The sequence below is a fragment of the Sinocyclocheilus grahami genome, unplaced genomic scaffold, assembly GCF_001515645.1.
Source record: "Sinocyclocheilus grahami isolate Dianchi unplaced genomic scaffold, SAMN03320097.WGS_v1.1 scaffold333.1, whole genome shotgun sequence".
In the NCBI taxonomy this organism is placed as follows: domain Eukaryota; kingdom Metazoa; phylum Chordata; class Actinopteri; order Cypriniformes; family Cyprinidae; genus Sinocyclocheilus; species Sinocyclocheilus grahami.
In genome coordinates, this window is record NW_015505512.1 from 38,212 (window position 1) to 54,826 (window position 16,615).

General features: G+C 39.8%; 1 protein-coding gene across 1 annotated transcript in view; it reads right to left on the reverse strand.

Moving 5' to 3' along the window:
• The window catches only part of LOC107602704 (sialoadhesin-like), a 28,118-nt gene that overhangs the window by 10,535 nt on the left and 968 nt on the right, over positions 1-16,615 (reverse strand). The window contains exons 2-4 of the mRNA XM_016295269.1: positions 15,444-15,469; positions 13,108-13,223; positions 5,448-5,614 (exon numbers count right to left, since the gene is read on the reverse strand). Coding sequence (XP_016150755.1) covers positions 5,448-5,614; positions 13,108-13,223; positions 15,444-15,469 — 309 coding nt within the window. The remainder of the gene's footprint in view (positions 1-5,447; positions 5,615-13,107; positions 13,224-15,443; positions 15,470-16,615) is intronic.

Sequence of the window (16,615 nt, forward strand, 5' to 3'; positions counted from 1 at the left end):
TAAAGTCTCTCATTTAATGATGCAGTCCATCTAGTCTCTCGAGTCCATGACCAAAAAAAACTAAAAACAGTGAGCGCTGCGTTGGCCATGGTAGGTTAGTGTTTACATCAGGTGTTCGTACAGAAGATATAGCCATGAGCTTAATGTACAAAGGGCTGTTTAAAAAGACTGCTTTTTTGCTTTTGAAAAATTATACAAGTTTTTCAGTCAATGTTAAAGTGGTCATCGGATGCCCATTTTCCACAAATTGATATGATTCTTTAGAGTCTTACTGAAAAGTCTATAACATACTTTGCTTAAAATTTCTCAATGGTAGTGTAAAAAACATCCTTTTTACCCTGTCAAAATTAGCTCTGTTTTCAGCAAGCTGTTCTAGTCCATGTTGCTTTAAATGCTAATGAGCTCTGCTTGCCCAGCCCATCTCTTCTGTGGGGTGACGAGCAGACTGTAAACTTCAGCCGCAAAACTTGCTAACTAGCACATATTAGGAAAAGTGATTTGCAAAGATTCATAAAGAACCCTTATACTCACTTCTTCTGTAGATGAAGCTGGATCATGAATGATTTGCGCGAACATAGAAGCATTTAGGCAAATCGGGGATCAGCGCATTCCCTTCAAAAATGAAAGTAACATTAATCCTCTGCCAGCGCTCAGATGTCGGGAGTAATGACGACTGCTATGTTCATTATTACATCCAATAGCAAACACCTAAATCCAGAGCCGCAGAAAGTATTTTGTGCAGGGGGGGCTGAGAAATAAAACTTGTGGGGGATGGGGTCACGTGACAAGAGTGATGCGAGAAGACACACTATGATGGCGGATCCAAAAGAGTTACTTTTAATAAAACTTTCATTTCTTCGTTTAATAGCCTATAAGTGAGTATCTTATTGTTGCTGGGTTTCCATAAAAAAAATTAAAATAAATAAATAATGAACCACAAACTAAGCATTCGTTTTAAATAAGGGAAAATACCTTATTTATTTGGGTTACATCTGCCAGCGCTCAGATGTCGGGAGTAATGACGACTGCTATGTTCATTACATCCAATAGCAAACACCTAAATCCATAGCCGCAGAAAGTATTTTGTGCAGGGGGGGCTGAGAAATAAAACTTGTGGGGGATGGGGTCACGTGACAAGAGTGATGCGAGAAGACACACTATGATGGCGGATCCAAAAGAGTTACTTTTAATAAAACTTTCATTTCTTCGTTTAATAGCCTATAAGTGAGTATCTTATTGTTGCTGGGTTTCCATAAAAAAAATTAAAATAAATAAATAAATAAATAACAATGAACCACAAACTAAGCATTCGTTTTAAATAAGGGAAAATACCTTATTTATTTGGGTTACAACGCAAGGCTAGATCTTATTAATTTTGTTAATAAAAGTTAGATGTTTAATATATGCAAATTTGCCATTGTACTATTCTATGGCTGATGAGTTTTAATCAATATAATAAATCACAAACTATGATTGTTTTATGGTAGCCTGAGGGGAAATCCATATTCATTTTGTTTAGAAAAGTTCAGTTTAATATTGGTGAATTTATCATTGTACTATTTTATTGTATAGCCTTTTTTTCATTAATAATAATGAGCCATAAGCATTCGTTTAAAGTAAGGGGAAAATCCCCAAAAAAATTTACAAACGTAGGTGTCAGGTTTGGGGATAAAGGATGGAGCGAGGACTCAATATTGCAAGAAGATAAGGGCTTTATTAAAGGCAGAAACAAAACAAACAAAAACTACCCCGTAGGGGAAAAAACAGCTGGCAACTTGACTGGCTGGCAGGACAAGGCACACAACCGGGAACATTCGACAACGAACTCGCTCAGGACAACACAAGGACAATAAATAGAGAGCAAATGAGGAGGGTAACGAGGGAACACATGTGGGGCAAATTAACCAATAATCAGGTAACAAGATGTGTGGGGTCAAGACAATTGACATGAGAGCACATGGCACACAGGAAACAAAGACAAAAGCCATGTGCTCACACAAAACAAAACACGAACACGCAGCTAATGAGATAACTCATAAGCCGCGTGTTCACACAAGACAAGATGGCACGCAGCCAGCGAAAAACCAAGCTGCATGCTACACAGCACAAGACAAAACAGGACATGAAAGTACGCAGCTCGTGTTATCAACAACAACACAAGACAACAAGAAAAGCATGCGGCTGAACACAAACCGTGTGCTACACAAAACACAACACACGTGGACAGAAGAGCGCACGGCCGAGCGAACTCGAGACCGCACGCTCACACAACCAGACAGAACATGGAGCGCGAGTGCCCGGACCCCGACACGAAACCGAAACTCAAGACATGAGTGCCGGGATCTGAACACTGAATTACACCAGACCGAAGTGACAGAACCCTGACACTAGCCCCCCTCAAAAGGGACGCCACCTGGTGTCCCTAACGAGGAACACCCAAAAACAAGACAGGAACATGACAGCACAAGACCAAAACAAACATAACAAGACCGATACACAACAGACAACACAAGACAGGAACAATCTAAACACAGAGACAAAGAGGGGAGGGAGGGAGGGAGGGGAGCCAAGCCAGTGCGAGTAGCAAGTCAGCCCCGGGCCCATATGCAAAAAAATTGCTTTTTTTTTTTGCAACGTTATGGGCTTCAACTCGGTTAACTTAACTTGGGCCCTATTGTTGATTTTTCTGAAGTAAATAACGCTACGTGAATCATGACTATTCACAAGCTGTTTTATGTTATAGGCTAAATGCTTGGAAATGATATTTAAAGTTTTCAAGTACATTATTTGTAGCACACCCCCAATAATCGCAGCTTTGTGCTTTGTTACTACAAAGTATCAGCCTTCTGTCAATTTTATGATAAAATACAAAAAAAAATTGTTTTTACGATCTTTAATTTGTAGTGAGATAATTCTCCTCAGTTCAAGCTGCATATGAATCAATGATATGTTCCTCTTTGAAATTTGCAGCACGAAATAAACATGAATATTTGAATGCATGAAAAAAATCTGAACAATTTAATACAAATGAATGTCTCATTAAATCGATTAATCAAAGTTTAAAAAAACGTCAATAAGTCTACATTTTATTGCTGTTTTTATGTTAAATGTGAAGAAATTTTTTTTGGCTGAGTAGCCTATAGGTGGAATTTTCACATTAACTTCATAACATGATTTTATTATCATAATTTTGACTTTATTCTTAATATATTATGACGTTAATCTTATTTATTTAGTTATTTTTCAACATGGCACTAAAATGCTGCCATAGGCTATTTGTAGTTACTGAATTCAAACACAATTTTGGCACAGCGGCCCAAAAAAAAAAAAAAAGTAAAAAATAGTGAGGGGATATTTCCATTGTTTGTTAGTAAACTAGTGTTTTCTGAGTCAGTGTCGCAAAGATGAATTTGACGAACCTGACTCGCCATCTCCTCATTGGACGTGCCTTTATAGAGAAATGCATCTTTAGGGATTACATAATGAAAGAGTTTTTGTTTTTGATTTGAATTATTTAGTTTTAAAATAGTAATGTAAAGCATTTTATAGATATATTTATCATGTTGGTAAGGGAAGTATTCGCTGAGTTTCAGTTCATCATTGTGAGGCGCTCCTACTCAAGACAGAGATGACAGAAAGCGCATCAGAAAGCATTTGTATTCCTTATTTTACAAAAGCACAAGGTTTTGTTGATATTGTGAGTGCACACAAATAAAAGTAGAGTTTGCAGTTCCGAATGAGGTATACTCTTACCTTTATGAGCAAAAATTACGGCATATTTTTAAGATTCCACTGTAATTAAAAAAAAGAAGAAAAAAAAGCAAGTGATGGCGCTGGCGCCTCTATGTCCTGTAGAGCGCGCTTCAGCTTCCACTCTCCGCACAAACGATTGGATATGCGTCTAACAGCGCACATTTATCTTGGTTAAATGTTTAAATTAATACTGTGAAATACACAAAGTGCTTTATGTCTATAGATTTTGTTTTAAACAAGTCATTGTGTTGATTTGAGAAGGCTAAATTGATCAAACATATGCTCAACTCACTGTCAGCTGCTGGCCGCTTGGTCGTTTCTTTAAAACATAATAACCTGAATTTAACAAACACAAAATGTTCCAAACATATTTCTAAATTAACTTAATAAAGGAACAAAACAAAATATTACCACTTTGCCATTAAAAACCAAAACTGAACTATTTTAATGTCTGCAACAGCAGCTTTGTAATGGGGAAAAGAGAGAGAGAGAAAAAAAAGACACAGGCTCCAGTCGAACTTGGGCTGAGAATTCTGATAAGCTGTTGGACAAGGGCAATTCAGGGAAATTGCAGGGAAATTAATTTCCTTGTTTCAATTAAAAGTTCCCCTCAGCTCAGCGGGCCCCCAATCTTCCCGGGCCCATATGTCCCTGCATACCCAGATGCTACGCCCCTGAATATAATCAAAAAACCATGGCAACAAATGCTTTTTTTTTAAGTTAGTTTAAGAAGTTTAATAAACAACTTTCACAGTCAATTTAATTCAACTTGACTCATGTTTAACCATTGCTTCTTGTCATTGTAGGCTTAGGCTACTTTTTTCAATACATTTTAATGAATATACAAATTAATAAAATGAATTTTATTTATTTTTTATTACATATTGTTCATTCATTTATTTTTAACACCGCACCCCCAGCACCCCCATTTTTTCGTGGGCTACACTCCAGGGGGTGCTGCAGCACCCCTACTTCCCGCCATAATGCCTAAATCGGAGATATCTTGTCTTCCCCTGCACCGGAGTCGACACAATGGCGGACAGCTCACAGCTCACTCAGGGCGGGTCTAAGGTAAAATGGACTTGTCAATCAACTATCGTGGAAGGGGCCTGTGCAGAACTTCGTCATTCTGACAGGAATCTCAGAACAGCCTGGTTTGAGAAAGGGGATTTTAAAATAGGGATTAAAAAAAAAAACTGTGTGGATTTTTATAATTATAGGGTGGATGTGTACACACACTTCCAACACACATTTATGTTCAAACAACATGTAAAGTGAATTTTGCATCTGATGACCCCTTTAACAAACCACCATAGATTCAAACAAACTGGTGAGGTAATGTTTAGTAAAATTGAGAACTTATGTCTAACTTCTATAGGCCTACTTATTCGAATTTTCGATAGAACGGCCAAATGTAAACAAACATTATTTAGATAAGTTTTTTCTTCTGCATACCATAGATGAAAATCCTGTGGCTGCCCTAATTTAGTGTTCTTGCCACTTTAGAAGATGGCTGTGTGTTGAATTTATGCAGTGCCAAACGCTTAGGTTCATTTGCGCCAGTTTGCACTTTTTTTTTGTGGTAATCAACTTGTCAGAAATGCTGTTGGTTGATATTACCTTGTACTGGACCTGGAGTATTCTTTTAAACTTGTGTGAACTTGTAACTTCTATGAGGAGATGCTCAAACTCACCTGATACTGTCAGTGTAACTGCATCACTGAGTTGTGAGTTGCGTGATCCTTCTCTCTCTGTTCCATAACATGAGTATTTACCTGCGTCAGACTCAGTAACAGGACTGAATATGTGTTCCTGTAGTTCACTGAAAACATTGTCTAAACCGTCTTTATACCAGTTGTACCTCCAGCTTGTGAATCCCTCACCATAAATGTCACATCTAAGAGTGACTGTATCTCCAAATGCATGTCGATCAGGTTTGATGGTCACTGTGGGTTTTGGTTTTTCTGTACAATGACAACAGTTCACAATGAAAATAATGAGATAAAAAGTAAAATTAATAAAAATGTGCTGTGCTTTTGTGTTAAGATATAATTTTCTCAGAGAAAAGAAAAAATACTTGCCGTATATTGTCACTGTTACTGGTTCACTGTAATCTGTGAAATATCCTCCTCTTCGCGCTCTGCACCTGTATTCTCCTCCATCAGAGACTTTCACTGAATTGATTGTTTTAGTTGCAGCTTCAGTAGATTCAGTGTTTGAGTTTTTACTCCAGAGAAACTCCCATCCATCCTGTGACTGATCCACCTCACATCTCAGAGTAACTGAGTCTCCAGTGAACAATGAACTCTGTGGCCGCACAGTCAGTTTTGGTTTAGGAAAATCTGTCAATATAAGGTCATTAGTAGCATGAGTGGTGAAGATTTTTCAGCAGAAGATCTGAAGATCCAGGATTTTATAAAAATTGCATCTGTAACAGTTTACTGGCATATTAAAAGAGATCATTTCCATTTATAATGTATTATTTTTGAGTTATAGGATAATAACACAGCTATGTCTCAATTATTCATATAATTATTCTGCAATCCCTAAAACATTGCTGTTTTTAAGTCACTTATTTGTGTGGTGGGGAAGAATTGACCCATCAGTAAGTTACTGTTGCTCACTTGGACAAAAAACGGAGTTGCTACTGTCTTACAATGTGACAACTGTCAGTGTGAAAACCTTGTCCCAAGATGTTTTTGTTAAATTTTGAAAACAGAATGACCATCATTCATGTGGGACTTAAATATGTCATAGAGGGCATATTTATAAATATGTAATATACAGTATATAAAATGTCAAAATAAATATGTAAAAATTCAGATCACAATGCAAATAGGAGAAATATGTTACGGTCATTACAATCGCAATGACAACATCCCAGATCAACACTGTTCATGTACTGCAGTGTAAGATTAAATTAATTTACATTTAACCAGTTTAATATGGAGAGGCACTTAAATGTAAAACTTCGTTTATGTGTTTTTGCCCTAAACTGTACAAAGACGTGTGAACAGTTCGCCATTTAGGTTTGTACGTTAGCATGGACTCACTAACTTTAACATTAGCTAGTTTTAGCCAGAGATACCTTGCTGAAGCACAAGATGACATTAACATACTGCTTGAGCAGATGAAAACTGTAACTTAATGAGAGTATGACAACCAGAAAATGAACGTTTTCATCTTTATTGGGATTGAGGTTGAATGCTTAGGGACATGTTTGTTCTGTTTTGTTTGGATTTAGGAAATGTAATCAAATAAATTCCATCGCCCATCCTCTCAGGATACCTGGAATCAGGCTTACAAGTATTCCAGGCACATTGTTTTTTTTCCATTTTTGTAGCGTAAACACCATCAAAACAATGCGAGCTTCGGATCTTCCAGTGTTTTTCTATGGCGCTGAAACCAAAAGATGTTCGAGTTCTGCTCCCTATGAAACTGATACTCGACTGCCATTGGCTCATCTGCGTTCGAAGGGGAGGGGCTTACCGATAGGTCAATTGTCTTAAAGGGGTCATATGATGCGATTTATAATTTTTACTTTCTCTTTGGAGTGTTACAAGCTCTTGGTGCATAAAGAAGATCTGTAAAGTTGCAAAGACTAAAGTTTCAAATCCAAAGAGATATTCTTTATAAAATTAAGAGTCAACCACGCCTACCTAAAACGGCTCATTCTAACACGCCCCGACATGTCTACGTCACGATGTGGGAAGATTTGCATAACGCCGCCCAAATGTTCACGCAAAGAAAGAAGGCATACATTTTATTCTCGCTGTAGTATTGTTGTTGCCGCCGCCATGTCGTGAAGGTGCTGTGTTTCGTTGTGAAAGCGAAACTACTTTGGTTGGCCTTCCAAAAGAGGATGATATCCGCTTCGTCATGCCTGGAGCTGATCTGTGCTGGTCACTGAGGAAATACATCAACTTTGCGCTGTCGATCGCCGGATCGGCTTTCACCGTGGACGAAGCCCGGGGTCGTCACATGTGGTTGCTGCAAACCCGCCGGACGCTCCTTCGTCGAATCCGCCGGCCGCGCCGTTCTCAAGCCCGCCGGCCTCCGCTCACTCTAGGCCGCGGTGTGTGACGCTGTTTCATTGTGAAAGCGAAACTACTTTGTTTGGCCTTCCAAAAGAGGACATGACTAGAAATCAGTGGTTAAGTTGCATTTACAACACTGTTCCAGAACAGTTTAACCCAAATTTTCAGATGTGTCCAGCGCATTTTATGGAGGACTGTTTCCTGATCCTGGTAGAGTAGATTACAATGCCGGCTGTTCTGACTCACAGACTGTAAGTACGTTTTTTATATTTAAAGAATTTGCCACTACACTGCCCAAAAAACTCTCGTTTGAATCGTTAGAGTAGCACTTGTTGTTTGTCTTTTCTCCGATCACAAATGCAGACATTGTTTTATGTTTATGCGGCGCGATGCAATGCGACGCGTAAAAAGACAGTATAAGTCATTGTAATCCGTAATTATGTCCCCACTGGATGCCACAAATGCCTAGGTTTTAATGTTTTTGTCTCGTAGCTACGGCCGGACAGGGCATCACAATATGGTAAGGGGCGTAACATTTCCATCACACACTTGAGGTATTCGGCCAATCACAGCACACCTCGCTTTTCAGACCAATGAGCTTTGTAAAAATCGACGCATTTCAGAAAGGCGGGGCATAGAGGAGAAACAATAATGTACAGTATGTGGAAAATAATGTGTTTTTTGAACCTTAAACCGCATAAACAGATTTCATTATGCCAAATACACAAAATAATGTTCTTTTTAGCAGCATCATATGACTCATTTAAAACACAATTAAGTCTTTAGAAACTCTGTTAATATGATGAGCTGTTACACATACATTTAGCCCATGCATATGCTGAAGTTGAGTAGCAAATATGTCAAAGCAAAAATATGTCTCACAAAAGCTATAGAGAAGATATATTATTATTATGTTAGAAAGTCTAAGTCTAAGACATTAAAAATTCCTAGTGACACAGAGCTGACAGCCTTATTCCTAAGCTTAAAATGTGTTGTACCAGAAGACCTTTGATGGTGTCGAAGAAAAAGCACAATATCATAAAATGTTTGATCACAACAACTGAAAAAAAACTGCAATGTACAGCTAAAGACTTGCAAGATGACCTGATGAAAGGAGAAAAAAATATTTAAATGCAGAAGATAAGAAGAACACTAGACAAGTGTGGCCTTCATGTTTGGGCATCTTGCCAAATGACTCTTGACCAAAAAGAACAAAAAAGGTCAACTTGAACATGCTAAAATTCATTTGGATAGACCTATGGAATTCAGGTAGACTGTTTAATGGAGTGATTAAACCAAACTGGAACTTTCTGGACCCATGGATCACTGGTATATCTGGTGCAAAAAAAGGCAAAGCTTATCCAACTTATTTTTCAATGTGCATGTAAGCCGTTTTCTGTGAATGTGCGGGACTTCAGGCTCATTAGCCGCCATAGGGAAATAATGAGAAGAATAAAGTGTAGTAAACTGTAAAACTGTTTGCACTACAAACAAGTTTGTTCATAAATAAGATAATACTTTAAAATAATATGGTAAAACATACCAGTTTGCAATATTAATCAGCAAAACGAGCTGTTTCATACAGCCAAAAACAGCTGTAAGCGGATGACACCGGAAGCCAGACACATAAAATTTATAAATGGCTGCGCCTGCTCTTACAGGAAAAAAATAAGATTGATAAGCAGTAGAACGCCATCTCCATGGTCAAACATGGAGGTGGACCAGTCCTATTATGGGTCTGTTTTACTTTTGCAGAAGGTGAAAATCATGACTGTATGAAGGATATCATGGATTATTTGATATCAGGCCATTTTGGCAGGAATTAACTTTCCTGCAGGACAATCATCCCAAAGTATACATCCAAATCTACTTATGTTTGGTTCAGGGATAAATCATAGAATGTTCTTGAATGGCTTGTTCAGTTATTTAATTCTCATTGAAAATATCTGGTTGAATTTGAATAAAGCAGTAGCAATGTGAAAACTAAAGATAATCAGTGATCTGGAAGCCTTTTCAAGTGAGAAATGGGACAAGATTGCAGTTGAGAGGTGATGGAAGCTTCTAAGCATTTACAGCCCATATTTATTGGTGGTTCTAAATTTTACTTATTTTGAACATGAATGTTTAGAGCAAGTTTGATTTGTTTTCCATTATTCATCAACTTTCGTTCTCAGAAACACTCAGATGTGTATGAATAAACTTTCTCTAATAGTTTACTGATTACTTTGTTGAATTGTTAACAAAATCTTGTTCTCTGCGGCAAAATGTCTCACAGGTCAAGGTGGTTTAATAATTTTGATTGCAACTGTAAATCCCCTCCCCTGTGCGCTTCAGCATGCTAAAAGAGCTTTTTCCCTAAAAGAGCATTTACGGGTGCGTCTTTTTAAAGACGAGGTTGCGTGGCAAACTTGACGTTATGTCTTTGTAAAGACGATGTGGGTCTTGCTATAGACAATGTATCACCCGGGCGCTTCTAGATGCGGTCGTTACCTGGCGCTGGGTGATGGTCACGATCGCTGCCTCACGTGCCTGGGCATTTAGCACGCTGAGGTGGCGTTTGTGGATGAGTCATGTTCTCATTGCGGGAAGATGATCATCTCGGAGTCACGAGCCAAGCTCCATTTCCTCAAAGGGGCGGAGCTCCGTTGCGTCTGCCTCGATCTAGTTATTGTCATGGCGGCAGTCAGGCGGGGGTTACTGCAGGCAGTAGCATGGGCGGTCTGAGGGTAACAGTGACGGCAAACCCTCCAGGGAACCAACCCTCGGGGGACCATCGCTCCTCTTGCACTCCGCAACCAGTTGAGCTGCCAATGGAATGTGCTGGGCCCTCTACAAGTAGCGTACCAGGAGTATCCTTTGGCGCTCCTCCCGACGACCGGATGTCGATCGCTGCATCGGAGCGTGAGCCGGAGCTTTCTGGAGAGGAAGATTCGGCTGCGCTGCTGTCCTTCAGGACTGTAGCAATTCCTGAATCGGATCCGGAAATAATGGCTATGCTTTCCTGGGCCACCGTGGGGGTAGGGCTCGAGTGGAGACTTCCACCGTGTCCCGAACCCTCAAGGTTGGACGATTTGTTCTTCGGGGTGGTCCGCGCTGGTTCTCAGCACCCCGCCTCGTTGCCTTTCTTCCCGGAGGTGCATGAGGAGCTCACCAGGTCATGGACGGCACCTTTTAGCGGACCTTATCGCTCTAACGAGCAAAGAAGGTCATTGCGAGTTCTCTGGGTCGTGCGATGTCCACACTTGTGGTCCAGGAGCGTCACCTCTGGTTGTATCTGGTCGACATGAGGAACTCCGACAAAGTTCGGTTCCTCAGGGTCACTGTGTCCCAGACCGGCCTTTTTGGCGACACAGTCGAGAACATGGCCCAGCAGTCCTCGGCTGCACAGGAGCCGACTGAGGTTGTCTGACCTTCTGCCCGGCGGGAAGCTGCTGCCTCCACCTGTCCGCCAGCCGCAGCGCCCCAGCCTGCTCGTCGCTGAGGGCGGCCCCCTGTGTCCACCCCCGCTCCCATGCCACATCTGCAGCAGCCTCAAGCAAGCAACGCCGTGGAGCTGGGCGTCGGCAGGCTGGTCAACCTGGCGGTGAGCAGAAGGGCAAGAGGCCTCGGGACGGGCGACCCAGAGAGAGAAGGATGCTCCTCTCCCTTCCCCGGAGGAGGGCCGGGTGGAGAATCTGGTTTGCAAAAATCTCGATAGGAGAGCATTTTTCTGATGCTCCTCGTTACAGCCCCTCCTTGGCAGATTCCTCTGAGGAAGGATCTACTGACTAAGAGACGGGGCACCTTGTGCCACCTGCATCCAGACCTCTGGAGACTTCATGTCTGGTCTCTTGACAGGACGCGGAGATTCTAGGTGACCTACCCCAAGAGGTAGTTGACACCATCACTTCGGCGAGAGCACCATCTACGAGACACGCTTACGCCTTGAAGTGGAACCTGTTCGTCAAGTGATGTTCTTCTCACCGAGAAGACCCCTGGAAATGTCTGATCAGAGTTGTGCTGTCCTTTCTGCAGCAGGGGTTGGAGCGAAGGCTGTCTCCCTCCACCCTTAAAGTCTACGTGGCTGCGATTGCTGCCAACCACGACCCGACATGGCGGAGCGTCCGGCGCCAGGCCCTCACTTGATGAATCCGTGAGAACCGCCGGAGGGCTGGGTTCCATATGTAGAGACCTAAGTGGATCCCATATATGTAAAATCCACGGTATAGCCTCAGAGCCCGTGTTTCCCCGGCAGACTTTTTGCTATTTTTCCAAGAGGATTACAATCACCTCTAATTTTCCATATGCGCCTAAACGGTTGTTCATATGTGTAAGTGCTTCAGAAACCTCCTTCGGGAAGGATGGGGCTTCCGCAATGTTCCTATCCCGAGTGGTATGGGTACGTTTTCCCAGTGTTATCCAGTCCTACTGAGTGGGTAGTGCCATAGCAGCAGTAGCTGGTCTTCTTGTGGTAAGCCCTGGCCTGCGCCAAAAAATAGTGGAGCAAGAGGCTTCCACGGGATGCAATAATCGCATGCAAATGTGCATTGGCTTATTTAGTTTACACTCGAAGTGGATTGGTCTCTCTAAGCGAGATCCCAATTCGTCGGTCATCCGATGTGACGTCTCCGTTCCCTCCTTTAGGTAACGAGGGTTACAATACTTGACCGAGACGTTTTATTCCAAGAAACAAAATCACAACCTTCTTGGGATGTAAATTGTGGTAGTGCCATAGCAGCAGTAGCTGGTCTTCTTGTGGTAAGCCCTGGCCTGCGCCAAAAAATAGTGGAGCAAGAGGCTTCCACGGGATGCAATAATCACATGCAAATGTGCATTGGCTCATTTAGTTTACACTCGAAGTGGATTGGTCTCTCTAAGCGAGATCCCAATTCGTCGGTCATCCGATGTGACGTCTCCGTTCCCTATTTTAGGTAACGAGGGTTACAATACTTGACCGAGACGTTTTATTCCAAGAAACAAAATCACAACCTTCTTGGGATGTAAATTGTTAATGGATGTTAAAATCAAATCCAGCCAACTTTTGTGAGACTTTGTTTGAACATCATGTCAGACAAAAAAAATAAATGAAAGAAGCAAGCAAAATTTAAGGGAGCAAAAGATAATTGCTTATTAATAACATGTTGAGTGTATGATGAGATGATCAAACTCACCTGATACTGTCAGTGTAACGGCATCACTGATGTTTGATGTTCGTGATCCTCCTCTCTCTGCTCCATAACAGAAGTATTTACCTGCATCAGACTCAGTAACAAACCTGAATGTGTGTTCCTGTAGTTCACTAAAAACACTGACTGAACCGTCTTTATACCAGCTGTACTTCCAGCTGGTGGCTCCGTCACCATCAATGTCACATCTGAGAGTGACTGTCTCTCCTCTGAATACATGTTGATCAGGTTTGATGCTCACCTTGGCTTTTGGAATTTCTGTACAATGACAACAATTCACAATTAACATAATGTGCTGTTTTTACTATATGAATACAGTTACTTGATTGTAAAACACACATGCTAAATCAGGTTACAGTGAAGTGTTATAGTCACTGATTCAGTGTCTTATGAATTATTTTCATTGTGTTCTCAGAGCAGTTCATTATGTGTGCAAAATACTTGCCGTATATTGTCAGTGTTACTGGTTCACTATAATTTGTGTAAAGTCCTCCTCTTCGTGCTCTGCACCTGTATTCTCCTCCATCAGATAATTTAACTGAATCGATTGTTTTCGTTGCAGCTTCAGTAGATTCAGTGTTTGAGTTTTTACTCCAGAGAAACTCCCATCCATCCCATGACTGATCCACCTCACATCTCAGAGTAACTGAGTCTCCAGTGAACAAAGAACTCTGTGGCCGCACAGTCAGAGTTGGTTGAGTAAGACCTGTTACTATAAAATCATAGGTAGCATGAGTTGTGAAAGTTTGAAAGTTTTTGAGCAGAAGATCTCATCCGCTTACTGGTAAATCAGTGCATTTAGATTTCACAGAGAATGTATAAAGCTGCTAGCAGCAAATACAGAGACAAGAGGGGTCAACATTTGTGTAGCATAATGCAAAGAAATAAAAGCAAAAAAGGTTTCTGCAACTTTAAAGTCACCCATAGTTGGGGTTCACACTACCTACATACATTCAAGATGGTCCTCACTGCAGAACACAAGATCCAGGGGGCGAGGTTGGATCCAGATCCAACTCCTCCCACCTTACATATACCTAAACCTACCCGTCTCCACCCCCTGATCCCTAAACCCAACCATCCCCACCTCCTAGATGTGGATCCAATCCCGCCCCCTGGATCTTTGTTCTGCAGTGAGGGGCTACTGCAACATTCAACAAATTGTTGCAAATTGTTGTGGTAGTTCAAAGCATTTGGCTATTGCAGGTCCTGTAACTCTATATAATTTTATTAATTTTGTTTAAATGTTTGTGGTATTCATAGAGTTACTAATTTTAATTTTTGTATGCAAATATTTTTGGCATTATTTTTGTCACACTTTAGAACTGTCTATATTCACGAAAATGGTGTGACTTACTACTACGTGAAAGAACCATGTATTAAGGCAAGGCAAGGCAAGGCAAGGCAAGGTAAGTTTATTTATATAGCACATTTCATACACAATGGTAATTCAAAGTGCTTTACATAAAAGAAAAGAAAAAATAATCACAAAACAAGGAATTTAAAAACTTTGAAAATTATTTAAAAAATTGATTTAAGAGGTTTAAAATGAATTTAAGAAAATTATTATACATAAAATATAGTGCAATCAGTTCGGACATCGCACAGTGCTCATTCAATAAATGCACAGCTAAACAGATGAGTTTTGAGTCTGCATTTAAATGTGACTAATGTTTTAGCACATCTGATCTCTTCTGGAAGCTGATTCCAACTGCGGGCGGCATAATAACTAAAAGCAGACTCCCCTTGTTTTGTGTGAACCCTTGGTATTTCTAACTGACTCGATCCTAATGATCTGAGTGGTCTGTTAGGTTTATATTCAGTGAACATATCTGCTATGTATTTAGGTCCTAGGCCATTGAGTGATTTATAAATGAGTAGAAATACTTTAAAATCAATCCTAAATGTAACTGGAAGCCAGTGCTAAGAAAAGTACAGAAATAGGGAGCAAAGCGCAGAGCAGTAAGCAAGAATGTCCGAACGGTAGCGAAGCTGGATGCGGAAATTAATATCTCATGTAATCACTGAGTCAGTGTTTCAGTTGTGGAAAGTTGATGTCAATAAAACAGCTTGTAAGCAATATTATATGTAGAAGATCATTTTGCTAAATATTAGACTATATAGTATAGTAATAATAATAAATATATTAATATATATATATATATATATATATATATATATATGTATTTATATTAAATAAAATATTTTTATCCATAAGAACATTTTAATTGCAATTTAATTTATTTAAAGAAAAGGCATTTTGTTCAGTAAACCATTGTTTAATAATAAAAAAAAAAGTTTAGTGTTTTCTTCCTGCTGTACTGAAACATACCAAACTGTGACGTCAAAACCGAGGTAGGTACCGAACTGTCATGTTTGTGTACTGCTACAACCCTGTGTTTTTATAATCAAAACACTAATTTCTCATCTGGTTTGTAACAGTGTAGAATCAACTGTATGTTATGAAATAAATTAATCAAATTCACTCACCTTCAGAGTGAATGTTTAAAATCAGCACTAAAAACACAAAGAAAAAAATCATTATAGTACGAACATGAAGCTGATCAACTGTGTATTATACATCAAACATATTATAAAGCTAAATTCTTCTTTCTCTCCTTCTTGAATCACCATCATTTTACTCTCAAAGGTTTATGCATTATGTAATCACATTGGAAAGGTCACGTGTGGTTAGTTCTTCGTCTGTGTACTTCGGTTCAAAATGGTAGGGTATGGGTAAAACACTGGGTTGGTAAGTTCGGTGACCTTTCGAACATGATTACTTAATGCGTGAGGTCGAGCTAGTGCAAGACGAGCATTTGTGCTTAAAAAGTATATCTTTATATTAAATGGTGTTTTTTTTTATTTTTTTTTTTAGAAAATGACCAATCATTTAGCTAGATAAGACCCTTATTCCTTGGCTGGGATCGTGTAGAGCACTTTGAAGCTGCATTGAAAATGCAATTTGAATCTTCAACCCATTGGCCGCCATTAATATCCACTATATGGAGAAAAATCCAATTCAACTGAAAAAGTAAGACATGAACATCTTGGATAGCATGGGGGGTGAGTAAATTATCAGGAAATATTTATATAAGTTAACTAATCCTTTAACCCTCTACCGCATGGTGTAGCCATATGGCAAAATACTCTTTGTGTTCATTTCCTTGCCACTGTCTCTTTAAGAGAACATTCTCGTTTTTTTTGTTGGAAAGAGAAGACCTTAGTTTAGCCAATGATGTGCTTTGATTAAGTCACATGACATGCAGTTTTTTTCTGTGGCGAGATTTCTGACAGACTGCTGTCTCTTGTCGGTAGTTGCTGAAAGCAAATTAAAAGGTCAGTAAAAAACAAGCACCAGTCCGTGTCACATCTACAAAAAAATCTAAAACATCACTGTTATGATGTTATGATGACATATTCACCTTTCAAAAAAGTTTTTATAAAATTAGTTTTTTGGTAAATCATTCAAATGTATGTGTTGCCAAGTGGCAACACTGTGCAATAGTGGAATGACATTATTACAATAGTTTAGCTAGCTAGCAACAATAACAACATTAATACTAGTGAAACAATGTTGATTAGTCGTATGTTAAAGGCATTTGTATTATGGATATAATCAAATTGAAATGGCAATTTTACTTTTGATTAAATATGAATACA